Consider the following 26,488-nt stretch of genomic DNA (forward strand, 5'->3'; position numbering starts at 1 on the left):
TGATGGGCTTGTGTCCAGAGCCTTTACTGGGGCAGGACTTTGCTCCATCGCAAAATCCTCACAGTGCCGTTTTAATGCCACAAGGAGTGCTGCCGGTGAGCGTGGATGGACACGGGGAACCTCCGCTCCTGCCGGGCTGTGCCACCCGGGATGCATTAGAACTGTTACGGCTCTGCTGGGAAACGAGGCCAGGACAACATCAAGGCTGCAAACGCTGTTCTGCTGTCAAGGAAATGCTCGAAAAGCGGGAGGGAGCGAGGGCTGAGAGCACAGCGCTGCAGCCCTGCGGCCGCGGGGGAGACGAGCGAGTTCGTCCCGGGAGGGGGAAAGGGGAAGGAAGAGCACAGGGCAGTGGGTACCATCCCCTACAATATTAACAGTTTCTGTGCGCGCCGTCAGGAGGCAGTTTGTTTTCTTTTATTTATTTATTTTTTAAATTTTATTTTTCCCGATGTCTTCCTTCGCCTTCCTGCCAGAAATAAAATTAAAAAATAAAATAAAAAAAAAAGAGAATAATAATAAAAAAAAACCCCAACAACAACAATAACAACAGTAATTTCAAAAAGACGGCCACCGCTATAAAAAGTGCCGGCTCGGCGGGGGCAGCGGGCGGGGGCCGGGCGGCTCCGCGGGGCGGTGCGGGCCCCGCCCGGCTGCTCCGCCCGGCCTGCGCGGGGGCAGCGCCGCGCATCCCGGCTGGCTGGGCGGGAGGGAGGCTCCGGGAGGCTCCGCGCCGCTCGGCTCCGCTCCGCGGGGCTGCGGCGCCATGGAGGCGGTGGACCAGGTACGCGGAGCCCCGCGGGCGGGGGGCGGGCTGCGCTGAGGGGCGCGGAGCGGGCGCGGTGCTGACCCCTCTCTCTGCCCGCAGCTCGCCTCCGCGGGCACTTTCCGCGTGGTGAAGGAGCCGCTGGCCTTCCTCAGGGTGCTGGAGTGGGTGAGTCCCGGGTTGGCAGGGGTTGCGGGGGGGCTGTCGCCAAAGTGCGCGCCCGGCGGAACAGGTGGGAGCTGGGCCGGGGACGCGGGGCGAGGGGCCGGGGACTCGCGTCCTCCAGCGCTGTGGCCGGCGGGGCGGGCTGGGGGCTGGGTTTGTGGGTTACCCCCCCATCCTTGTGCTGGCTGTAAACGAATTTAAAAAAAAAATAAAAATCCACCAACCAACACCGAGGAAAACAAAATCCTCGTTATGCATTTAGCAAACTTGTCTCTGGGCCGAGCGGGGAAGGAGGCAGATAATTGGTGTGCGGAGCAATGTCACTGTGTGTTGCTCTGATGCTCATTCGTAGTGAAGTCTGCAGGTCAAATGACATCCATCGCCAGTAGGTCTGCGGGAGCAGAGAGCCTCTCTGAACGGAAAGTTCAGAACATGTCATGGAGGATTAATCACATTCCCCTAACGCCGACTGGCTGGGGAATTATGTAAGGCGTGTATTTTGGGGGGCGCATCCCTGTGCGGGTGCGTTTATCCACATGTCAGCACCTGCAACGTGCAGCCTGGACCAGGGTGCCTCTGAGGGGGTGTTTTGGTGTGCTGGGGGCACCTTCTCATCCCAGACTCTGTCCCTGCTCACCAGACGCAGCTCCTCTTCCCCGCTGGGCACCTTGAAGCATCAGGTCCTGTGGAGTTGGGTGATGGTGATGTGGTGGTGCCATGGCCTGGGACAGGGTGGCCCCACAGTGGGGTCACCTGTGTGCAGCAGTGAATGGACAAGGTCCCTTGTGTTCTTTGCCCAGAGCTCTACAAACCCAGCCAGCACTGCTGCCCCTGCCTCAAGGAGAAGTCAGGACATCCAGGGGCTGAGCCCAGGGCGCTGGTAGGAGGGTGCTTCAGCCACTCTGCAGTGCTTACTGCGGGGCAGAAGAACGGGGAGCAAAGCCGTTCCCATGGCAAATAGCCGCTGGCAGCGTGGTCTTTTGGCTGTCTGCCTGATGAGGCTATGTCTGATGGAGCTTGGGAAGCGAGCCCTTCTGGGAAGGACTCTGGGCTGATGGGCATGGGCTGTGCCATCGAGAAAATCGTTCCCGCCCCAGTCAGTGTGTTGGCATCCTCGGGACAGCGAGTGGGAACTCTTCTCTTGGCACTTTCCTGGTCTGTAACTTCTTCCAACAGCTGAATATAAAAGCTGCCTTTTTCATGGTTGGAAGCCACAAGTGGAACTCTTCTGGCTGCTGGAAGTGCACGTTGCCTGTGTGTGTACACATACGTGCACACGCGGCTGTGCGTAAACAGCTCTCCCGACACGGCCCCAGTGGAGCTGTCCTTGGCAATAAGGGAGTATAGGAGAAGGGTGCAGAGTGTGTTAACGTTTAAGATGATCTGAGAAATTACTTTCTCTCCATTTGACGTGTATGAGTAAGTAGAATTAAGTACAGTTTATGATATTTCAGAGTGTGGAAGACCTTTTTTTTTTTTTTAATATACTTGAAAGGCTTTTTGGATTACTGAAATTCCATCTCTATTCAATTAATCTTATTACTCCCATCTTTCTTCTCTTCTCACCATGCCTCCAAACTGTTGTCCACCTTTCTCTACCATTTCCAGTCTCAACTAATTGTCCACCTCTCCCTCAGACTCCTTTTATCAGCCTAATCATAATTTTAAACTTTAAAAGAAGACCAAATGCTCCAGTCAGTTCTGTGTCCACTTCCATGTCCCCCGGCAGCCTCACAGACCTTGTTGCACTTGATCAGATCAGTCAAATTACACCCCTTAATACCTCCCACTTGAGTCCTAGATTGCATCTGCAAGGAAATAAAGTTCATAGCCCATCTGGTGACGCAGCGATCCTGGGCGTTGGGTGGCTCTCGTGCCTGGGGGGAGGCTCTGTGGTGTTGCAGCACAGATGGCAGAGCTGTGGGAGTTCCTCAGAAAGGCTGGTAGGGTGGAGGTGGTGCAGGCTGAAAATGTCCTCAGCTTGTCCATGCAGTCCAGCCTTGAATTTTCACTCTCGTTGTTTGGGCAGGTTGGGGTGGCTCAGTAGTGACTCTGGGGTGAGCACGTCTTTATTCATGAACCTCTGCTGCTGAAATTCCTGTGTTTGTGGGTGCACACATCTGCTGGTCTGGAGGTTACTGAAGTGGCTGTGGGTTTCTCAGATGTGAAACTGTAACTGTTGCAGAATTAATCTTTAGGTGTGCAAATTGCAGTTTAGCTGTAGTCTGGCTCAGACATGGACCTCTGTGTTGAGGAGCAGGGACCTTATCTGACCTTCTCAATTTCCTACTTTGATGGTCACCTAACACCCAGAGAGAAGCTGCTGAGATAAGGCTGATTCTTTTGACTATTCATAGCACTGTAATATGTTTTCATTTGTATTTCCCATGTACATTGTAATCTTATTTTCAGACAAGAAATTGCATTTAGAAACCATTAAGAGACAACATTGGCTCATGCCTGGGAAAGGTTAAGAGAAAGAAAAGAACCCAAGAAACTGACTTGTAGCAATTATGCAAGAGTTGCGTTTTCGAAGCTCTACCTTGGCAATAAAGCATGTGAATCACAAATCTGAGCTTGGAAAAATGCACACAGCTGTACTGGGTGAGGCCTGGGTGTTTCCAGCTTTGAGTCAACTCATGGCATATGCTGGGGCAGGGAAGAGCTGTTCAGAAGCTATATTTGTTCTTGCTCCTCTTTAGTCCTTTGGCTGTTACTCCACAGATCTTTGCATGAGAAGAATGTTCTTCTGAAGCTTATTTCTCAGGTAATCCACTGTGGCACTACAACCAGTAGCAATGTCACAAACACTCTTACAATGTCATTTGAAAAATAACTCTCTTATACATGCACCTGACAATAATGAATAAGGAAAGATGAAAGAGAAGAAATATGTTTGTTCATCTCCCTGGATTAATTTCAGTCCTGTGACTCTCTGGATGTGTTTACACTGCTTTTATTGGGGTCTGCAAAAAGTGGGCAAGACAAGCAATTTTGTCACTTTCGGTCTATTTGTTTTGCACTTGGTGCCTCTCTGGAGCCCTGGAAGAGGAAATTAGCAAAAAGCAAAGCTCTCCTCATGCAGTGTGTTGGGTATAGGAACAACCCTCTGTACTCAGGCTGCTACTGACAAAAATATTTTTGTAAAAATGGGAACTTTGTATCTCTAGGGTGGTGGGCGGGGGGTGGGAATGGGTGGTGGTGGTGGGGTTTGTGGGTGTATGTTTAATTTTGTGTAAGCCAGTACAGCTTTAAGCCAGTACAGCTTTTATCAGGGCATGTGTGAATCATTTATGTTGCAAGACAAATCTTTGTGGACATTATGGCTTTTCTTATGGAAGTGAACATTAGGATGTTCAGTGAACTCAAATGTGTCTGAGTTGTTTTATTTCTTATATTTATTTTAAAAAAAAACCACATTGCAGGCCTTGCATGGTGGGCTTTTATCACTGTTGATGAGCATCTTCATGGGATGTACCAAAGAGTTCCAGAGCACTGCAGGGCCTTTGGATGACAAATCTCTGGGGGAAATTGGATGAAGATGGTTTGAAAAATCTGTGTATGGTGCACACAGGCCAAGCTAACCTTGCTTTGCCTCCTTTTCTTCATGCTGTGATCACTTGACTGGTGAGCCAGGAAAAAGGCCAGGCTGTTGCCTGCCTGGCAAGAGTCAAGCTTGCTTTTATGGTATAGATTCTGAAAGGGTTAGCACCTCTTGCCTTGCACACAGATGTGTGTTCAGAAGGCAGAGGGAATCTGAATCTTGAAAGACTGATAATAAGTCTTGTCTTTTGTCCTAGTGCTGATTGCTCATCTGGCCGTGGAGCGCTTTTGTTGGATTATATTTGCATGCATATGAATGGACATAAGTAGCTGCATGCTTTCAAGTGTGCCCTAGAAAAGCCTAGATATCTTGAGATGCTGAAAATAAATGGGAAAGAAATAAGAAGGTAATGCTTGCATGAAGCATGTGTGATTAGTAGTTTGCTCTGTCTAGTGTATTATAGGCCTGCGATATTTTATAGTTGCTTCAGACTCTTCATCATATTTCCATATATTTGTTTGGCCTTTGCTTAACCAGAAGGCTGCTGGCTACTCTGGTGTGGGCAGACCTAGTTGATGGAGCAGGGTTAGCTTGCTAAAGCTTAGTGCTCCTCAAGGATGCAGGGTGGAAGAGTTGAGTGTTGGATCTTCTCTACCCACATATTGAAAGAAAAGCCTTTAAAAAAAGTAATATTTCTTATTGCCTGGTGATTTTGCTTATACAGTGCCAGGATCAGATGCTGCATTTGGTGCTGGGCCCATCCATCTTGATGTGTAAGAAGCATATTCACATGTTAAAAATTGTCAAGTCTCCTGATGTCTGCCTGGGGATGTAGGTACTTGGCTGTTCTTGTAAACTGGGTCCCAGTTGCTACCTCAATGGTCTTGTATGTGTAGTGTCAGGTCAGTAAAACATGTGCTACTAAATTAAAAGAATGTAAATCCATTTCTATGGTATTTTAATATTAGAAAGGTAATTACCGTGTAACTAACCCTTCCCTATAAGCTGTCATTAATTGGATGATTTCTTATAGGCAGCTTAGTATAATGCATGCAAAATACATTGCAGCTCTGGGCAGGCAAAAACTGCTGTGATGAACCAACAAGATGTGAGCATCCAAGAGACCTGAGCCCTGGGAACAGGCTTCATTTGTCCTTGGCTTTGGGCCTGCAACTTCTGAGCACTTATTGGGGTAATCTGCAAGCAGGGAACTCTGTCAGACAAGTTATTTTTATTAGGAAGAAGGCAGGAAGTGGGTTTTGCCATTAGACAGCAGACTCTGTGGTGTGCAGTAGGAAGGATCTGAGAAGTTTTTGTAGTCTCACTGGGGGCAGATGTGGAAGCCATATGTCACTTTGCCAGTGGGACTGCCATAAAGGCACCAGAAGCACTAGCAGTGCCTATGTGGTGTTTTACCTTGTGGTCTCAAAGTCTCAGCTTCTATGAGTCTCGTAATTCAGAAACCTCTGGCTTTGAAAAAAGATACAGTTTTAGATCAAGGTGGCAGAAGAAAGATGGGAGCTCTAAAGACCGAAAACCCAGAACACAAGTGAAAGAATAGGAAATCTGTCTTGTGGTCCCACATTTTATGCAGTCTGCAGAGGACTGACTGCTTTGCTGTTCACATCTGTGATTATCTGCATGCATATCTGGTTGGAAACTGAGAACTGTGTTTATCAGCAAGTTGCTGTTAAAATGGTACAAATGCTGATACAGGGGAAGAGAAAAGGTCAGCAGTGCCTGGCCACATTGCAAATAAATGACATCTTTCATCTGGAAAATGCCTACCATTTTCCATTTTAGGACCATGTTGTGATCATGGAAGAGCTGATTTTAAAAGGTCACCTAATAATTTGTTTAAATTCTGATGTTTCTCAAGCAACCCGGAGTGTGACCTGGTATAAAATAGTTATGTAGGCTTGGCACCTATGCTTGAAAGACAGGGCTCCAGGAGCAGGACTTTTTGGAGTTATGTGCTGCTAGTGTGGGAGCACCTGGGAGAAACTGGTAAAATCTCATGGTAAGCCATATCAATGGCTGCTCTTATCTGAGTGCAGCTGTTTGAAGCATTAGGAACAGAAGATGAGGAAAGAGACTCATTAATGCTAAATTTGATTATATATGCAAACCAGGTTTCTATGAAAAGAAGAACAAAAATGATCTGACTTTCAAACTAGCAGTAAGATGTGTGGAGATAGAGGGTTCTGCTATTAGACAAACACAGTTAAAATCTCCTTGACAATTTTTATGAGGGCGATGTTTCAGTCATCACTCCTGTAAATCAGCATCTGCATAATTGGAGCTCCGGGTAAAAGCCCTGCATGTTGACATCTCTGGATTCAGATGTTGCAGTTGGGAGAGGACAGGCTTGGAGCTGCTTCTGATAAAAACCTTTTTATCATTTGGATGCTCAGGTCCCTGGCTTAACCTGCATTTATGGCACTGTGTGTGATCCCAAGGGGCAGGAGATGTTGCTTGGTGAAGTTCTCCACTCTGCTCCGGGGGAGAGGACCTTGTCTTGAGCAGGGAAAGAGGAGAGGCAGAAAGCAGGTAACACTGAGCTGGTGGTGGAAGACAAAGCTGCACCTTTGCAAGCCCAGCTTTCCCCTTGGGCACTGAATAAAATGCTTCTTAGTATGGGCCTGGGGTGCAGTGTGGAAAACAGCACTTGGCTGGCTGTCCAGCCCAGCAGCTGCCAGAGGGGTCTTGATGGATTTTACTCCTGGGGGGATCTACAGTGCTGTTAAGAACATTACAGAAAGTAACATACAGTGTGGAGATGCTGTGTTTAAGGTGTTTGTTCAAAGTGGCATATGTGCTGCAAAGTGTGACATTGTTGCTAAGGTGACAGTGTGCTTGCTTTTTGGCAAAAGCAAAATAATACTGAATATAGGCAAACTGTAAGCTTTTGCTTTAATTTGCACAGTTTTATCTTCTGGCCATCGTAAGAGAGTTCTCAAGTTTGTGTTTGGAAGTATCCATACTGAATACTTTGCTCAGTTAAAATAGCTAATAGTGCTTCCCAGTCTTAAGGAAAATACTAAATCACATAAAATGATGGGGATTCCAATTATTGTAATTGTAGATATTATTTATGTCGTTGAAAGGCTTTGATATATAACATTTATTTAAGTAAGGAAGTATTATCTAAGAATATTTTATATGAACAAAAATATGAAATGTTGCATCCTTAGCAGCCTATGGATGCAGGCATATCCATGGGTGCGTGCTCCAGGTTTTTGGACGGGGTATTTGCATGCATTTGCAAGTGCTCAGACCTAAGCTGGAATGGATGGTGCAGGAAGAATTCCTGTGGGTCAGGCTCAGAGGTTGGTTGTGGTGGGAGGGAACAGAGTCTTGTGTCGGACGGTTCTGCCGTGGTGAAGTATTTTCATAATGCTGCCAGGGGAGAAGGATCAGCAGAGGATTAGACTGGCGTGGCCCCTAAGGAGAGAGGGTTTTCCAGATGAGCAGCCATCTGTGGCATGAAGCAAATGTTATGGACCTCAGTGTTGAGAGCAAAGCAGAAAGGTCTCACAAGATGAATGTCAGCTTTGGCCCTTAAAGCAGCAGGGTAGGTGCATGACCCAGGAAGAAGGCTCAGGAAAGGCTGAATTAATGTGCTCATTGCCCTTTATTGTTTTACCTTTCCTTTTTTCTGGTGTTCTGATGGATGGATAAATGTGTTTCTCTGAGCAAGCTGTTCTGTCTGTGCCTTTTCCAGAATGGTTTAGCATCTGGGAGAAGGCTGTGTTAGAGGCAGAGCCTGTGGGAGCTGCTGGGCTAATACTGTGGGGAGTAGAAAGTGCTGCAGCCTGAGACATGGGTAAACATTGTGGGGAGCTCTAAGGGCTCCAGGTCCTGGATAAGTGCTGGTGCAGATGTTCCAGCCCAGTTTGGCAGGGCCATGGCAAGGCAGAAGTTGTTCAGGATGTTTTTAGTGATCTGACCATGACGCAGAGGGCTTTTACTGGATTGGAGAAGCCTCTTTGATAAGAAGACCCCATCATAGTCACCAAAACTTGCAGGAGTGAAGTAGTGTTAAGGAGGCAGGAGAAAAACTGAAGCAGGAAGGTTTCAATGAAGTGTTATACATTTTCAGAGGAGAGGTGTACAGTCCCAGACCTGCTGTCAGAAATAAATCTGATTTGACTCTCTTGCAAAAGTCCCAATCTGTCAACTTGATCTTCATTCTATGAGAAATACCAGAGACTGCTGGGAACAGCCTGACTTGAGTTCACTAGAAGTACTCAAAAGTCAGAAGTAGTGAGGGTGAAATTCTGCCCAGAAGATTTCAAAGTGAGATGCTATCCAACATCAGCAAGATCATTGGCACATCAGGAAATAATTTATAGTAGCAGCTCTACTGTAGTTCTTTGAATTTCAAAGAGAAGTTTATTGTGTTTGTCCTCAGTCTTCTCTTTTCCTGATATTAATGCTCTCTCCCCCTGTGTAGTTTCTCAGGTAATGCAAATCCGAAGTATCTTTGGCTTGAAGTGATAAGCCCCGGCTCAAATCCTTTGTCACATGTATGTTGAGTCCTTGTTTTGGGGTCCCATGTTTGACACTGCATTTGACATTTTTCATATTAGGTGAAAAGCTTCTGTGGCATCCCAAATAGTATTAAAGAAGTAGCAAAATCTTTCTTTTTAGGTTTCCAAAAACCAAGGAAACATCTGGCTTCCTGGTTCAGCCTCCCTGAGGTGGGCTGTATGGTCTATGGATGCCTTAAGCGTTCAGCCCAAAATACTCCAGGAAGCCAGGAAATATCTTAGAGTTATTGAACAAGCAAACTTGAGCATTGCTTGAACAGTTTTCAGAATAATCTTCTCCCTGGCTGTCTGCTGGGGGTATGCTCAAAGCAAAACCAAGCAAGACAAGGCCCCCATCTGCATGCAAGATCTAAAACCACATTGTTGTGTACCCCTGCGCATTCCCACACAGAAGCCATGTTGCACACAAAACACCACTTCTTTGCATCAGTTTTTACCCCATTTCCAACAGCCTTTGTATGGAGGGAAGGGTGTCTTGAAGTGGTTGGATGTGGCAAGGTCACATCTCCCTGTTGGGACTGCAAGGGGAATGATGCTCTTGGGTGTGTATCTTGTGCCCATCCCAAGGGGCTTAGGTTGGATACTGGAAATTGATCTATTACTAGAGAATATGTATATAGCAGTAATTATCCTTTGAAGCTGAGCAGTTTCTCTTAGTGATTTTTTAGGGACTGTGCTTGAAAGCCAAAGCAAGCGTGGGATTCCCCCACCGCCAAATCCAGCAGCTGATAAATCCGGCAGAGCTCTCCTGATTGCCATCTCCAAGGGCAGTCAGCATGCTGGAATGGAATTAGGACCCGGTTTGAATGAAGATGCCTGCCAAAAAATTAAACAATGGATGCCTTCCTGTTTAATTTTAACATTTTAATTAAATTCTTCGCTGCTGTGTGCCTTTGATCTTGGTGAGCTGATACACATGATGTGTGCTGTTGTGTCATAGCAGCATTTTGTTCTAATCTTTCATGCAGACGCAAGGATGCATTTGAGGATGGATAAAAGTGCAAAAGCTGCTCACTGCCAAGTATTGAGTGCATTGCAAGCTGCCTTTTCCAACTGGTGACCCATGGGCATGTGGACAGAGGGATTACTCGCAAGTATGGCTCAGTAGAGTTTCTCTCTAAACATATTGACTCCCTTTTTTTAATCTTCTGTGAACGGTGCTGCAAGAAGAGTTTCCTTGATGGAATTACTCATTGAGAGGGTTGAGGCCAAGAGAGGAGATTTTATTGCAAAAGGGATTTAACTTCAAGTGGAATAATTAATAAACTTTGATTCTTCAGTCAGAGAGCAGAAGCAATGCTGTTATGTTGTTGGTTGGGCACATGCATCGATTAATCCCAGCCAAGTGCCCAGTTTGGGAGCATTTGGCAAGCAGTTGCCTTTCCTTGCAGCCAGGCACAGAGCAGCATGAAAGGTATTGGAAAGAGTTTCCTTGTGGATTATAGGCTGGGGAAGGTGATTGAGGACCATATGGAATATTTGTCCTTTGTGATGTGGGCTGTTCCTAAGATGTCAGGGAAGAAACTGTCATTGCTGCATCAAAAGGAGTCGTTGGTAGAGCTGCTTTGGGAAAAGAAATTTCATTTACTTGAGGGAAAAATAATTCTTAACCTCAGTTTCCTTTGTAAAATGCCACTTTGGTGAGATCATGAATAGAGGAATATTTGTGACAGAAGCTACAATATTTCAACAAAAAACATTTCTGTAAAGAGATGTTCTCTACAGAAATGGCTGTATTCTCCTCCACTGCACGCCCTGCTGTGATGCCCCAGGCTCACTCCTTCTGGAGAAGTCAGTGATGGGACCCTTCTGCCCATTGCAATGATGTAGTCTGGCTGTGACACCTGATTTCCAGAGCAGGGGCAGTGTGAGGGGCCAACCCAAGCTTGCTGAAGGTACAGCAGTGGTGTTCCCAGGGCAGATGTTGCAAGCCCTTAGCACTTCAAAAGAAAAGTCAAGATTTTTTTGGAGAGATGACAACTCTTCTGGAAAAAGACATGTGCGTCTAAAATGCAGAAAATTGTTTTGGTTGAAAATCATCATCTGGCATCTAAGTCCATGAGTGCATGCTGGGGTTGTAGTCTATGCATATATTGTGTGCCTAGCCCTTTTTCTGGCCGACTGTGGCATTTTTCAGAGCTGTGCAGGGGCAGCACGGTCCACTCAGCAGAGAATCAGCATTCCTCCGCCTCCGTGTTTTGCTGCGTTGGCTCCGTGGGCTGTGCGCGGTCCCGCGGCTGCGGCGGCAGCCTGTCACTCGTGGCAGGCAGCTCTGCGGAGAGGGCGCCTGTTCCAGCACAAAATCTGTGCCTGTCCAGATTGCGAGGCCCTGGCAGGCAGCAGGAGCTGGCTCCACGGCGGGCCGACATATGCAGGGGACGCTGGCTGTGCCACGGGGTATGAGCCTCCTGCCACTGCTGCTTCCCAGGCAGGGATGATGCCATGAAAATGAGCTCCTTGCTCCCACGGCCCAGCGGTGGTCCCCACTGCAGGGACCAAGTGCTGTCACTGCTTTTTTCTTTACGCTTCTCCTTTTTTCATTCTCTCCACCATGGTTTTCACAGCAGAATGACAGCAACTGGAGAGGGAGATGGGGTTCAGGTCTCATGGCAGAGCTGCACCAGCACAGCTTGTGTTGCTGAAAACTCAAATAGAAAAGCTCTTTCTGCCATATAGCTCACCATGGCGTAGTTCACTCATTTCTAAAAATGGCTTTCCCTCTTCAAATTTATGTGCTCATTAGTGCTGGCCACCCATGGGTGCAGAGTTGTTTGTTCATGCAGCTGGAGGAGCTCTGACAGAGCTCATAAATGTTCATTGTGCAGCTTAGTCCCCCAAAAGTAGTGACTCAGCAGTGATCAGACATCTCTCATGGGACAAACAGTTCCCAGCTATTCCCAAATTGCACTGAAACCCGCGTGTCACTGGGCTGCCAAAAGGCAGGCCTTGAGTACCCCAGATCTGTATTGCTTCTGCACAGAGAGATTGCTAAGCATGTCCTGGGTGTTAGGACAAGAGTACTCTTGCTTCGTTTAAAGGAGAATTTATTTTTTTCCTGGGGATTTTTACACTCCACCCCATGATGCGCTTTGGGATGCGTTCAGCTTTCTCTTCTGAATAGGGCTCCAGATGATGGAAATAAATTATCATAAATTAGAATAGATTGCACTCTTCAGCATCTCTACATCTGTCATTATGTTTCTTTAACAGTTCAGTTTAACATTTATACACACTCTGACAGCAGCTACTGGTGTGTATGCTATAAATATTGGCTTGCAGAAGACATTAATGGAGTTTAGGTAAACGTTTGATGCTGCTGAGATTCTGTTCCATATGGTGGTACGCAGAAAAATCAGATTCAACATGCCACATATAGTGGTCACGTATTCCCTATGGACTGGCCTCCTGGCATTGTAGCAGCTCACCACCCCACCAAGAAAGCGCAGGTGCCTTCAAAGAGGAAGGTGAGATTCTTGCAGTCTATTCTGATTTTTATCACCTGTATTTGTCTATGGTGCTTAAAGCCAACATGTAGCATGTAGAGATGGGAAGTGCTTATGAAAACGAGACCTCTCCCAGAAGCAGCAGTCAGGCAACAAGGTGTGGGAATGCTCTGTTTTAAGCACGTCTAAAGAAGACTCCTGGGATTTTCTGGCCCAGGGTACCATTTTGTTAGACAGTAACTGAGTGGCAGGGTGAAAACTTTGTGCATTGCTTGGCCACAGGTGCTAAACTGTGCTAATTTTTTGCTCTACCCCTGATGTAATTATCACCAAAACTACATGGGGGGAGCGTGGCATGAGGGTTTGAGGAGTCTGGCTTGCATCCCTCTGACTTACAGGAGGACAAATAGCTGAGACCATCATGACAAGAAGCAGGAAGAAATACATTCTGATTCCTCTGTGTTTCTTCTGTAGCTCAACACAATTTGGGTGTCTCCCATAGGTTTGGGGTTTTTGCTTTGTTGGCTTGGTGGTTTGTTGGGTTTTTTTTGTTAGTTTGTTTTTTCATATTGCTAGTTGCAACACTTGGATTAGTGTAGCCTGCTGATGTGGCTCTGTCCTCGGTAGTTTCTCGGATTTACCCCACTTTCAAGCTAGAAGGAAGGTAAGAGGTCTGTGCCAGGCTCAGCACTGCAGAGGAGCAGTTGGGGTAAAGCAGCCCAGCCCCTGCTCCTGATGTGGGGCCCTGGGAAACATCTGGCTCATGTGGCCCTGGGGCACATCTGCTGCAGAGAGCAGTGCCTGCTGCATTTGCCCCTGTATAATGCAATGTGAGTAATGGAGTAACCATAATGTACAAACTGACTCAAAGCAGGGCAGTCTGAGGAGAAAGTGCTCTTCACACTGTAAATTGCTAAAGGTCTTTATGATGCCAGTGAATTAAAAATCTGAGAAGAAAAAACCCTCCAGTGCTGTAAGTTCAAGATGAATCTTTTAAAAGCTGCTGGTGGGGAGGGGAAGAGATAACTTATCTGAATGGAAATGTATTTAAACTCTGTATCTTGTATAGTTCTGGGTAGCTGCAAAGCAAACAGTGTGTTCCCTGTCACTTGGAGAGCTGGAGACGTTTTTGTATAGACTGAATAGGTTTCTGTGTAGATGTTACCCCTTTTGATGTTAATCATTAGTCAGGTTTTCAGTCCTTTGCAGGTTATTTCTTTTAAAAGAAGTTGCTTCAGATGTTTTAGTGATTCATTCTTGTTTATTCACACTGGCAGTACAGAAGAGCCTGGTGTGTTCCTGCATCCTGTGAGTGTCTGGAGCCACCTTCCCCCTGACTTTGCAGAAACCTCTCTCTTACCTTTGAGTTTCCAGGTTTTATTGTTGTTCTGACTGCTTGTGTGGTTCTTCTGCCTTAACTTTCCTCTGCTTTTTTGCTCCTGTGGAGAAAAAAAAAGTTTTGCGAAACCATTAGCAAAATCTTTTCGCCCAGAGCAAAACCTTGCCCATGAATTTCCTTTGAACGCTTACTTGTGGCTGAGCTTGAGGCTGGCATTTAAGTCTCTTGAATGGTGCTTTAAAAGAACTAAACTGTACTTAAAGAAAGGCAGCATTTACATTGGCCTGATGCTAAAGATATTTTAGCCCAAACAGTGAGATTTTTATGGTGAGCCTTGGTCCAGCAAGGAGCCCTTCAGCCTTCTCCAAGCTGAAAGAGAAGCTGGACTCTGGGGAACAGTTTCAAAGCATTGAAACTCTTTTATCATTGTTTGTTGCATCTCTTAATTCTTTGAGGACTGGACAATTCAGATCTTTCTAGATTGGATGCAACTAGGACAGGTGTGGATTTCTCCATGATGCCCTAATATAAGCATTCAGAATTTGGGAAGGAATGCGAGAGGAAATGAATGTAAAAAATCTGCATTGGATCACTTGTGATGAGAATATCTCTTTGAATTATGTATTTAATTAACTACATTTTTTTTAAATTTAGCTCTCATCTATACTGTAAAGATAGTTTTGGCTGGAGAGGAGAGAAAGGAGCCCTTTTTCTGGATGGGTTTTTCTGTTTGTTTTCAAATACACATGATGTTCTCATAGGAAAGAAGTCTGTGTACTTCTTTTTCATCAAACCTTTTAGCTTTCCCATATGGCTGACATTCATAAATTCTAAAGCTGTTTCTTTTAAGCTTTCTACCCCCATTGTAAATCTGGATATGACCCACTCCTAGTTCCTACTGTCACCTGTCCCTGGCTGAAAGGCCCTTTGGGGTAGGACGGCAGAAAAGTCACACTTTTTGCATTCCAATCAGTGCTGGATCTCAGAGTTTAAAAATATCACAAGTGAAAAACATGGATGTGAGTCATACAGAAAGCACCCTTCATTTCTCAGGAAGTAAAAATATCAGAAAAACACATTCTTCAGATGTTTCCTCCTGTTGAGAGGTAGCCACATCTAAGATTTCCATTTGAAGTGTTGAATCATAAACATTGGTTCCCTGCTGTCACAGTGACCACTGGATACAGGAGACGCCTATTAAACATTAACAGCTCATGCTGTGCCAGAGCTACATCAGTCACGAGGCTCTGGGTGAGCTTTACATGAAGAGCAAAATGTGGAGGAGGCTGTGATGTCATTTCTTGGGTCAAGATACTCCAGTGCTCAATCCCAGTCTGCAGGAAATGTCCCACTTCTGGAAAGTTCTGATCTCACTTTGGACCTAAACACTCATCCACATGTGACACCTGTATATTCCAGGGCAGTATATCTGCATGCTTTTGGGGGAGTGATCTCTTTTCAGTCATGGCCTTTATCCCTCAGGGGCTGCGAGAACATTGTTTTGTATCAGCCTGCTTTAGTGGTATTTGTGAAGCAAGCATGTTTTAAAATGCATATGCATTTCCCTCTGTTTTTACGAGATTAATATTTGAAAGGCTATTTAATACAAAAAATGCCTAAAATTGTTTAAATCTGAGACATGCTGGAGAGATCAGAGAACTCTTATCAGCTGTTGAATTAGTAATGTTGAATTAGAAGTAAGAAAATCCTTTTCAAATTAAGTGGCTTTTCTCAGAACTTTTTTCATGTTTAATATCTTCATTCATCCTTCTCATAATTGTTCCAATTTCAGCACACCCTGAGTATCCATGCAGGTGTGCACAATGCACACTGTTCAGGCCCTGATCCATCCAGCCAAGCTTTGCATCCCTGAGGACCATCAGGAAACCCCCAAACCATTTGTCTAACGTTTCCTTCTTGTGGATGAAAAGATTGAGTCCTTCATGGGTAATGTCATACTTATGTTTGAAAAACCTGCTTGTGCTGCTGTCTGAGAGATTGGAGAGATCACGAGTGCTCTTCAGTGTAGATGCTTTACTATTATCTTCCAAGAATCTTTAAAAAATTTGAACTGGAAATAACATTTGCATAGTACTTTGTAAGAATGCTACCATGAGGCTCTTCAAGGGGAATTACGAGTATTGTTATTTTTTTCTTCATAACTCTTGGAGGGGGTCAGCCTCTCTCCAGTCCCCCTTGATAGCAAGCTGCTGTGAGAGCTTGGCAGAGCAATGTGTGTCCTGGTCACATCAGATGGATCTCATTTGTGTTGTCGTTCATAGTCATGATAGGCAGCAAATGGAGTGGAGCCCAAGGCAGCACTTTGCTGCCTGAAGTTGATGCCTGATGAATTATGGAGATAAATAAGGCGGGAGTCTACCTTTGCTTTTCCCTTTGAGTGTGCACGTAAGTGTTAGGTGGCTCACGTTTGAGAAGACAAAGTGAAATGAGCTTTCAAATATTTCCTTGAAGTTGTCTTAATTATTTCATTATAATGTAAGGAACAAAGCAGAAGAATCAATACGCCTAATTATTACATCTAAATGCAAGAGAAATTAGTCAGTGAACTCTCCCTTCTCTAGGGAGGATTAATCTTCCTATGCTCTATTTCAAATGTCTTTCAGAAAAATGAAAGGCTTATCACCTAGGAAACACACGGTCCTAATCGCCCAGGTCTGGCTCTTGGATTTATAGACGGTGAGAGGACTCTTAGTTGATCTTCTGAAGCACAAAATTAGATTGTTTTGCTTGTATTTCACCATTGTAGTTGAGTTTTGTAGCTGGGTGATTTGAATGACAAGTGCAGTTGGGGCATGTGCCTCATGTCACCCCAGCGGGCCTTGGCCGGCTCTGGGTGAGCCGTGGGGACCAGCTCAGCACCAGGCAGGGCCACGTGGAGGGGATGGCTTGGATCCCAATGTGATGCTGTCAGTGGGGCAGTGCTAATTAGCTCAGGTTCTCAGTAATAAGTGCTGTACTGATGAATCTGTAGTACTTGGAGAGCTGTCTCATTGCCTTTTTGATTGCTGTGTGAGACTCCAAAACAACTGGCATTTGGCTGTGGCCTGGTGGCACTCAGCCACAAGATGATTACAGGTGTTCCTGGCACAACCTGATTCTTCACCTGAATTAGTCCCTGGATTGAAATGGCAGTAATGTTTCCTGCATGCTACGTTTGGTATGGCAGTAAATTCTGGTCCTGTCTCCTTGCTGTTGTCTTGCACCAAGCCAATAGCATCTTGTGGTACTTTCTACTAGATTGCTTATAAGAATATCAGGCTGTGATACAGATGTAAGGTGATTTCAGATTAAGTGTTACATTAATAAATGACTCTTCAGCCTCTGCCCTCCGTAAGCTCTGACTTTCTTTAGATTTTGTCATTTGTAGTCATGTGTTGTGGTGGTGGAAATACAAGTCTGGAAGTACTGAGATGTGCTTCCCAAAAATAATTCCAGATTTTTGCATAGGCAGATCATGCCCAGGAATAGAAGGCTTGGGTTTATTCCTTGCCTGCAAATCCAACTTAGTGTAAAAAAGACTCAGTAGCTGAAATATGAAGTCTAAATAAAAGAAAAAAGGGCTGTTTCTTTGCATAACGCTGGGGAAATCAGTCTTACAGTTCACAAACTGAGATGACAGCTAGCTGTAGGGAAAACTTCAGTCCATCATTATTTTGCTTCTTTGGGTTGCTTTACTCATGGCAGTTTATTAATTAGTTTCTATTTTGCACTCTTTCTTAAAAGAAAAATATTTCCACTCATTGTGTATCACCCTGTACCTTTCTTTCTTCCCAAATTACTCTGCATCGTGGTCAGTTCCCATCTTCCCTGGCTGTTGCGATGATTAACTGGGTGATGCTGACTGGAGGGCATGGGACAGGCCACTGATGCACCACCTGATTATGTGGTCATGGAAACCCCTGGAGGTAAGACCTCTTATCAAAATAAATTGGGATTTTCTGCCAACTAATGGTTGGCGAAGCTTGCGCTAATGCTAGATTCTGATGGATGATGTGCTATGGAAGCCAATTAGCCTTTGCTGATAAGCTAGACTTTGATTAAGCTCTTCCAGGCTTTCTCATCACAAGAAACATGTACTTCTCATTGAACATGCAAATGTATTTGCAGTGTGTAATTACAAAATTTTCTAAAGGAGCGACCTATTTTAAACAGGGCTTTTGTTTCACTCTTACTCCTTCATTGCACTCACCAACTCAGTCACACAGGCTAATTCAGCAAACGTAATTGACTGGTTTTAGGAGTTAAAATATCCTGCTGTTGAATGTTTTATGCTTCAAATATCGATTATAATGAAGACCTCTGTGGTGGGTATGCAGCTCTCTGCAGCCACTCTGAAAGCCTTGCCCTTTGCTGTGAGCCTTTGGGATGTGGAGGGCTGGCAGTGCTGGGATCTGCAGCCCCAGCCAATTTAAAAGGGATCTTTTCCCAGTAATGCTGAGAACAGACTCTGTAGCCATAGGCAGGGATAACTTAGGCTGCTGAATGTGCAGCTCATTGCACTTGATGGGAGTTCTGTTATTGATCCAATTAGCTCCTGACTTGTTTACAGGGTGATTGTTATAATTAAAATTGATTATGGCTGTATATCGTGACTTCAATCTTTGATGCTGGGGATTTGGATAGTATGGCCTGCCTCTTGCAGCTGATAATGGATTGTGAAGAGCATCAAGGAGTTAATGTATTTTCACACTCCTCAGTCACATTTTCTGTGTTAGATTCTCATTTCTGGTGCTGTTAACTGAATGACACTATCATGTTGCTTACCCAGGCATACATATTTTGATAGCTTTAGTCACTTTGCTAAGAGATGGCGTGAGCTCCTGTACCTGCCTCTATCCATATCATGGTGCTTTAGGAAAAAACCTAGAAAATGGACATTTTGTTTCCACGTATTCATAGTTGTAGTCCTCAGCTGTACCAAAGGCATTCCTATAGCTGTCTGCATGTACCTCCTAGTTGTGGTGCCTTTAGTTTATTCCATGCCTAAGAGCATGGAAATCAGAGTTGCATTCTGTTGTACACTGATGGGATCAAAGTTTGGTATAATTACCATTTTCTGATAGAAATGCCTTCACAAATTCTCCAATCAGAGCAGTAGAAACAGAGAAATGGGCAGTGCAGTGCCCCATCTGCACTTTCCCTGTTGTCCATCTCCTCTCCTGTGGCTGTGGGGTCAGAGGGTAGGAGTGGAAGGAGCAGAGGAGGTTCCAGATGCACCATCTCTTGTGACTTCTCCAAACTCCCAGTGCTGCACTGACACCTGTTGTAGGGGTAATGGTCTGTCAGGGCATGTCCCTTCTGTCACAGACCCTCTGAGGTTTTTAGGATGGAGAAAACCAAGGATTTGACTGCTGCAGAAACCTGTGGTTGAGTCTGATCCTGCAGGAGCAATCTGTGTGATGCAGGTTTTTCCCCTTCTGCAGGTTATCATTGATAACTTCACCTTACAAAGCCTTAGCACTGAGGCTAGTGCGTTCAAAAAATGCTGGATACAAGGAGCATGGTTGTTCTTCCCTTCTGAGGCTTTTCTCCCCCAGTCTCTGCCCTCTTGCTAAGCCAGCTTCCTCTGCTCCTCACATGGATATTCCAGGATTTCGGCTAATGACCACAGAGAACACTTCCTGCTCTAAAATCATGTGCCTATCCTCTTCCAAATTAGCAGTTTTCAGATATCCCACTGGACCTTTGGCCTAAAATAATCTGAATATTTCTACTGTTTCATGGTCATCGGCAGCTTCCATGACAGGCTCTGTGAGGCCACAGTCTGAACACACACCATTGCAGCCTTTATTAAAATTAAATTCCACTTATGGTAGGAGTGTTGCAAGGGAAGGTTTCAGGACTGATGTCTGAGTGTAAATACCTGAATTATAAATGAAATTCTGCAGCATTCTGGCTTAAGAATTTTTATGAAATCTTGAGAATTGTCATTCTTTCACATTCTATCAATAGTAACTGCAAGCTTGAGCATATGCTGCAAAAGGCATTGAGGTGAAGTATTCACTTAGAGAGAGAACACAAGTGCCTTTTTCATCTGAGGCAAATTAGCAGAAAAGGAGACAACTTCCAGCAAACTGTAGCTTCCGATCTACAAGCTGATAAAATCTGCATATTAGTCACAAGTTATTTTTCCAGATTTCTAGTTCATTCTCTTTTCTGAATTAAAGATGCTGAAATTCCCTTTCAGTCTCTGTTTCATAACTAGTATACTTGGTGGGAAGGGGAGAAGACAAAATCATCACCACCACCGTTATTACAGCTCACATCCAGCAGGTTGTGAATTGGCTGGGTTTTTTGGGAGTAAGTCTAAGGAAGAATGCAATCTTTATTGTGACCATGTTCTGTAAAAATTGGATTTTTCTCAAAGAAATGTTACTTTATGACAACAGTCTCCCATCTGTTGGATTATTAAATCCAAACCCTTTCAGTTATTAAAACTAAACCCTTCATTGCATGGGTTTGGGGCTCAGCATCCCAGCACATCCTGTATTAGCACACTGGACTTTGTCAAATCTGAGGTAGGTGTGCACATTGTGTGCAAGTGTGAAAGCAGAGAGCCATTCTGAGTCTTTGCAGTGGTGGATGTGTGTCTGTCCAGGGCTTGCTCTGTACGGAATGAATTAATGGTACTTCACTGGTTTCACTTGCCTATCAAGGGGTTTAAGTGCCATGAGCTTTTCCCAATTGCAGGAGACATCCCTGGCTGGGAGAAGGGGTAACATCCCTTGCCTCATTTTGTAGCAGTGAAATTAAGGTCTTCTTGTATCAGAAAACACATCCCTTTTTTGTGTAGCAGTCATCAGAGAATCAGCTTTTCTGCCAGAAGTAGCAACCACTGGCTACAGCATGGGCGTTACTGCTTAGGGTAATTCATACGGGTGTTTTGGCTGCAAGACTTGGCTTTTTACAACTCTGTAGCATTACAGTGACTGAGGACATCTCTTGAGCTTCACTTCAGTCACAGAAGGTGTTTTCTGCACTGTTTTGGCATGTGCTAGTTTGTGTAAGAGTTGCTGAGCCTGAGTTTCTGCCACATTGTGAGGTCTAGAAACGTATTGCTGTTCTCAGTGTTGCCCGTAGTGCAGCTGGCACAATCAGAGCAAGGCCGTAAAATGAGTTGTCCCTCATGGATTGTAATACTTCTCTAGTTTGGTGCCACTTTTGGTTACTGTATGCAAATTTTTGATTGGCTTTTACTGGGTTTTGTAGCCTAAATATAAATTGTGTTCACTTCCCTAGCATGAAGGGTTGCACAAGAGGGAGGGTGCATCAGAGGTTATCAGGGAACGTACACAGGATTTGCAGACTGGGAATATTGACCTACAAGCAGAAGACAGCAAAGGCCAGTTTGATATATACAGCTCATGGTTCCATTTTAATTATGTTGGTTTGTGGCAGAATGCTGTTCCACTCTATGCATTATTTTTCCAGTCAAGAAATCATCTGCACTTGTGCTTTTCACTGTCTGTCTTTTTCCCCACACCTCTCTTGTCCCAGTTTCCCTGCCCTCAGCCTGATCATTGCCTAGAGATGTACAGGCATTGGTCCATCACTCATGAGGAACATTTTTTTTTTGGTTGAAATAAGTCTTCCCAGAAGGGCTAACATAGCATTCATATTTTATTCTTCCAATTCACTCTGACTGATGTAAGAGTTGAAGTGAATCTGCACATTTAGATACAGCAAAGACTGTTTTTATCTCTGATGAAAAACTAAAATGCCATTAAAGCAGAATGTTTGCAGTAATTTTCTGTGTATGTGGGCATAAAGGCCATAAGAAGTGGACCTTATCGATTTGATGGCACTCATTATCCTAGAGCTATTTTTTCACAGGGTCCTTCTACCACAGTTCTAGACTATTTTTCTCTTAAAATTTGCTCTGACATGTTTGTGTTTTGGAGGAATTTTCTCTCCACAAGATGAAACACCATCCTGTCATCTAACTTATTTCTTTATTTTTTCACTTGTGGCAAATTCATGGAAGTTAAATGCTGAATTCATGGTGGGCTCGGAGGAATGCATGATTGCATTAACCTTTATGCACTGTTTTATACTGAATGTCCTCTGTTTATTTTCTGTTCAGGAAAATTAATTGATTAAGCCGCGCAAGATTTTACATCCCCAGTGGCATGTCATTAATAAAGATAATGTTTTCTAACATCTATAGCATTGTGGAGTTTTTTTAATAATTATTGTTTTCAGTATGACCTTCATGTTGGTTTTGTCTTTTGGTAGGTGGAGCAAGTAATGATGTTCTGCAGGGTTAAAACAGTCTGTAACACTGTTGGGGTATAAATTGTGACTATTGTTGCACAGAGTATAGAGGCAATGGGCGATTTCCATGCTGCCAAAATTCTACTCTTCTGACAGACCAGTGTATGTGAAACATCTCGTGGCTGAAGAAATATTTCAGGAAAAAAAAACATGTTCTGCAAGAAGCACCTGTGCTGTAGGAGGTGGCCTAAACAAACAGGCTTAGCCAACATCTCAGTGTCTGCACCCACAAAATCCAGGTGGGAATCTAGCTGGGGCGGGTACCAATTCTCTCTGAGTCATTCCTACTGGGTGGCATCACCATGGGTTGTCATGACCCATCTCCCTGACTTTGCAGCAAATCTGCCTTTGGCAGTGGATAGAAGTTGTTTTTTTTCATGTTACTGTGGTAAGAGATTTACAGTCATGGCTCTGGATGCATCCAAGGCAGAGAATGAGGGATGAGTGTGTGTGCCCAGCATGGAGCTGGGCTGGTACCCATCACCTGGGCAGGATACATGCTGCTTTTGGAGCAGTTGCAGCTGAGATACTGCTTCGCTGTGCTGGAGTATTTTGATCTCTGCAAAAGATTTGGTTGCCATTCAGTTGGATTTCCTACAAAAATAACCCCAAAGCATTTTGGATGATGGGAGAGGCTTAAGGCATGGTTCACAGGGAAGCATCTCTGGAACTGAGCAAAGGAGGTGAGACAGCCTGATTTGGTGGTGATTTTGACATGAGCCCTTCCCCTGCATCTCCTGGAGGCAGAGAGGCTTCTGCTTGGGTGCTGAGATACAGGAAAGCCCGCAGGAAACCTCCCCTGGAAGCTAGGGAATTACTGTTCCCATTTTAAAAATTAATCCAGATATTCTTCATTTAAATTTATCTTGCCTCTCACATGCTTAAAACTTCTCTACCCGAAATGTGCAATGGAAAACCATTCTGCAGGGATCTGTAGGTTGAAAAAAAGCCCAAACAAGGTATTTCTACAGACATAATAATTTTATTTTCTAAAATCAGACTGTGATTGGACTCTATCTCTCCCAGGAACTTGTTTAGAGCGGATATATTCTAAAGATTTAATGACCAGAAGCATTTTCCTTGTTTCACAATTACTTTTTTTTTTTTTTTTTAAAGCGAATACTCATAAAACATGGGCAAAATGTAAAGCTGAAAGGAAGAGAAGCCAGGAATACTAAAGAGAGAGAGAGCGCTTGCTTGAAAGTGTTGGCCAAGCAGCTGTTCATGCCTCCTATTTAGCATGAATGGAAGACATAGCCCTGATTAAAAATGGTAGGTAGCAGCTGCACAGCCTGGGCTAAGGATTACCAGATGGTTAACTCTGATTGACTTGTCTCCATGGAGCTCAGTGGGGAGGGAGGAATGGAATATCTGAAATGTGATGAACATGCTAGGTACACAGTTTTTTTATAATGAATGTGCCAGATTTGTTTACATGCTTCTTGAATAAAATATGGCTGCTAGCTTGACTTAAGACAGACATCTTTAGTACATGCTATGTTGCAAAACCTTGCTCTTTTGATTGTAGGTGTGATGATTCCCCCTCATCTCTCCCCCCCACACCCCGGTGCTGTGATACAGCATAAAATAATTGGTTGACAGAATGTTGATTCTGCAGCACGGGGAGGATTTGCACAGATGGGAGTCAAAATATGTCTCCTTGCCTTATGCTAATGCCACCACAAAGGTTAGGGAGAAGTTCAGAGCTGAATGTGGAATCCTTGTGCTGCTTTAGCTGTTGCAAAGTGTTTGAAGTCAGTACCTGGAGGAAGAAGATCTGGATCCAAATGCTCTGTGTGTCTGTTCCCTCTGTTTTACAGCAAAAGGGTACCAGCACTTGCTACATATTCATCATATTATGGTGCCTGTGTGGCTGCTTTTCTTTGACATGTGCCCATGGTGGCCAAAGTGGGATTTTTTTTCTACCCTGGAAAGGGCTAGAAATCACAGTTATCTCTAAAAAAACTGTGGCAAGAGGATGATGCATCAACGTGATTCCAAACAGCATTTTCTTAAGGGGTTTGGCTACATTTCTTACAAAGCCAAACAATTGTCCCTTGTTTAAACAACATGTTCTGTAGGGCTGTAGCTATGTGCAAGGTGGTGATTTCCTCATAAAACTTGCTTTTGGGGTGGTAGGAGAAAGTGGGAATCGGTCAGTTGAGGACTAGAAAGGCTCACCCACCTCTTCTCAACAGTCCCTGGGAAGTAGCAGCCCCATGACTTGGTTTCCCCTCCCCTCCCTTTGATCTCAACTCCTTTTGTTTGGGCAGCAGCTCTCCCAGAGTGTTTTTGGAGAAGTCCTGGAGCTGTGGCACCCTCAAGGCCATGGGTTTCATGGGTAAACAGTCCCTCATGCTTCATCCTGTAGTTTCATGTGATTGCCCTGACTTGCATGGGAGATAAAAAAATTGCAGATAACTAACAATAGAGGCCAGTAATTTGGAAAGTAATACTGTAGCATGTATTTAGGAAAAAAAAAATAGTAATAACAGTGAATAATTTAGGAATGCCAAGATAAATACCATGTTTGAGGGAATGTGTCGCCTCCAGCTGTGGGGAGTGGGAGACGTTGATTGTGTTTCTTTATCCTCTGTGTTGAACATTTTTACTTTGTGTTTGCATTACTTTTTAAAAGCAAAGTACAAATATGTCAAAAAGATGGAGCTGTCGGTTGTGCCAACTCATTTCCTCACATTTGAGTATGAATGGAATTGTGATGCCGATTTTTCTTCATAAATGCTTTTTACCTAGAAAAAATTACTTCTGAACCTGTGACACTTAGTACTTTATTATTGGTCTCACCTGAATGTTGTCACTATATACAAACACAAATAAAATGCTAGTTCAAGCTACTGATATTGATAAGCAAATGTGGGCTTTTTTTATGTGGTTGATTTTTTTTTTTTTTTTTTTGGCAACATCAGAGCTTCCCTCCTTCTTCCCAAAATACAAAACCAAACCAAGATGCCATCTGATTTTTTGAAAGTGACAGAGTCTTAAAAGCAATGATTTGAAGTCTCATTATACTCAAACAATATTGCCAAAGAGGGGAGATTGGGCTGGGGATGGTGGCCACAACCTCTGTCTCTTTGTGGGATAAAATGTTTGACTGTGAGTTTCATGGTCGTAGTGTAAGGAGCACCCTGGCTCCAGAGGCACCACAGTATTTCCTACATGTTTCAAGTGTAAAAGGAAAGGCTTACGAGGAAAACAAAGCCATTTTTTCCAGGCTGAGCATGAAGACTGTGAAGTTGGTGGTGGGTTTTGTAAGGCTTTTGGTCTCCCCTTGGGAATTGAGCCATTTGGATGTGGTGGACACCCATGCTTGGCTCTCTCGAGATGGCAGGGTAGTTGTCAGGTGTCCTTGTATTTCCTTTCTCCTGCATGCTGCTAGAAGCCTGATTTCTGGGGAAGACTCATCTTCAGTATGGTCTGCTTCTCAGAGTACAACAAACTGGATTAATCTTGAATATCATGGGCCAAGGTAATAGATGAAGGTGATAAATCTGTTAGCAGCCACACTGAAAAGGCTGAAAATTCTGCATTTGTGGAGGTTAAGCACTGTTTCTGAAAATACACATTTATGGTTGGGCCACACCTTGCAAAAACAGCAGAAGAGGTGGCCTAGGAGAACTGTCCTGCCTGGTGTTGGATTTTAAATTTTCTGATAGCAGAGAAAGGTATGGAAAAGTGCTGGTGTCATGAGAAACTGCTGTACAAGAGGGAGACAAAAGAGGTTTTTCAGGTGTAATGGGCACACTTAAAAATAACACTGCTGTTTGGATGCACGAAGGGGAGAACAGCTGTTTGAGCTAATGAGCCAACTTGGTGTGGCTGCAGGCACCCTGCAGAGAACTGCAGCCTTTGGGAGCACAAAGCTCCTCTGCCAACATGGAGGGAAAAAGAGAAGCAAAGGCAGTTTTGTGAGAAAAGGAAGGAATTGATGGGAGGTGCTGGGGCTGTGCTTCCACAGCATGAGGCTTCAGTGACCCTTGTGTTGCTTCAAGCCCTCTGGGAGCCAGGGAGGATGGGATGGGATGGGGATGGGAGATGGCCCTGGTTGCCACAGCTGGGCATTTCATTGTGTGGCCACCACCATGTTCTCAGGGGCCTGTCTCAGAGTGTGGGGCATGGGAGGAGAAAAATCTGCCCTCTTCTCACACATGAGGGTAATTTCTGCCTCAGTGATGCTTGGCAAAGCCACGTGTGAAACAGCCTTCATGTCTCACTGAAAAAAGGCAAGACTGCCAAAATTTTGTCTGTTTTGAGTCAGGAAAGAATGTTTAAATCTTGAAAGTCTGTTTGCCTTGAAAAAGATACCAACACCCCAAAACTCAGATCTGGTCAACTGAAGTACTTTGATTTTGATGTGTTACACTG

The 26,488-nt window shown here is 44.5% G+C and overlaps 1 protein-coding gene across 1 annotated transcript in view; it reads left to right on the forward strand.

The window, feature by feature from the left end:
- The first annotated feature begins 675 nt into the window (after window positions 1–675).
- SYNPR (synaptoporin) overlaps window positions 676–26,488 on the forward strand; it is a 98,620-nt gene continuing 72,807 nt past the window's right edge. Inside the window, exons 1-2 of the mRNA XM_058845358.1 lie at window positions 676–784; window positions 869–934. Of these exons, the coding sequence (XP_058701341.1) occupies window positions 767–784; window positions 869–934 (84 nt within the window). The 5' untranslated portion in view covers window positions 676–766. The remainder of the gene's footprint in view (window positions 785–868; window positions 935–26,488) is intronic.

The sequence above is a fragment of the Poecile atricapillus genome, chromosome 9 (genome assembly GCF_030490865.1).
Source record: "Poecile atricapillus isolate bPoeAtr1 chromosome 9, bPoeAtr1.hap1, whole genome shotgun sequence".
NCBI classification, from domain to species: domain Eukaryota; kingdom Metazoa; phylum Chordata; class Aves; order Passeriformes; family Paridae; genus Poecile; species Poecile atricapillus.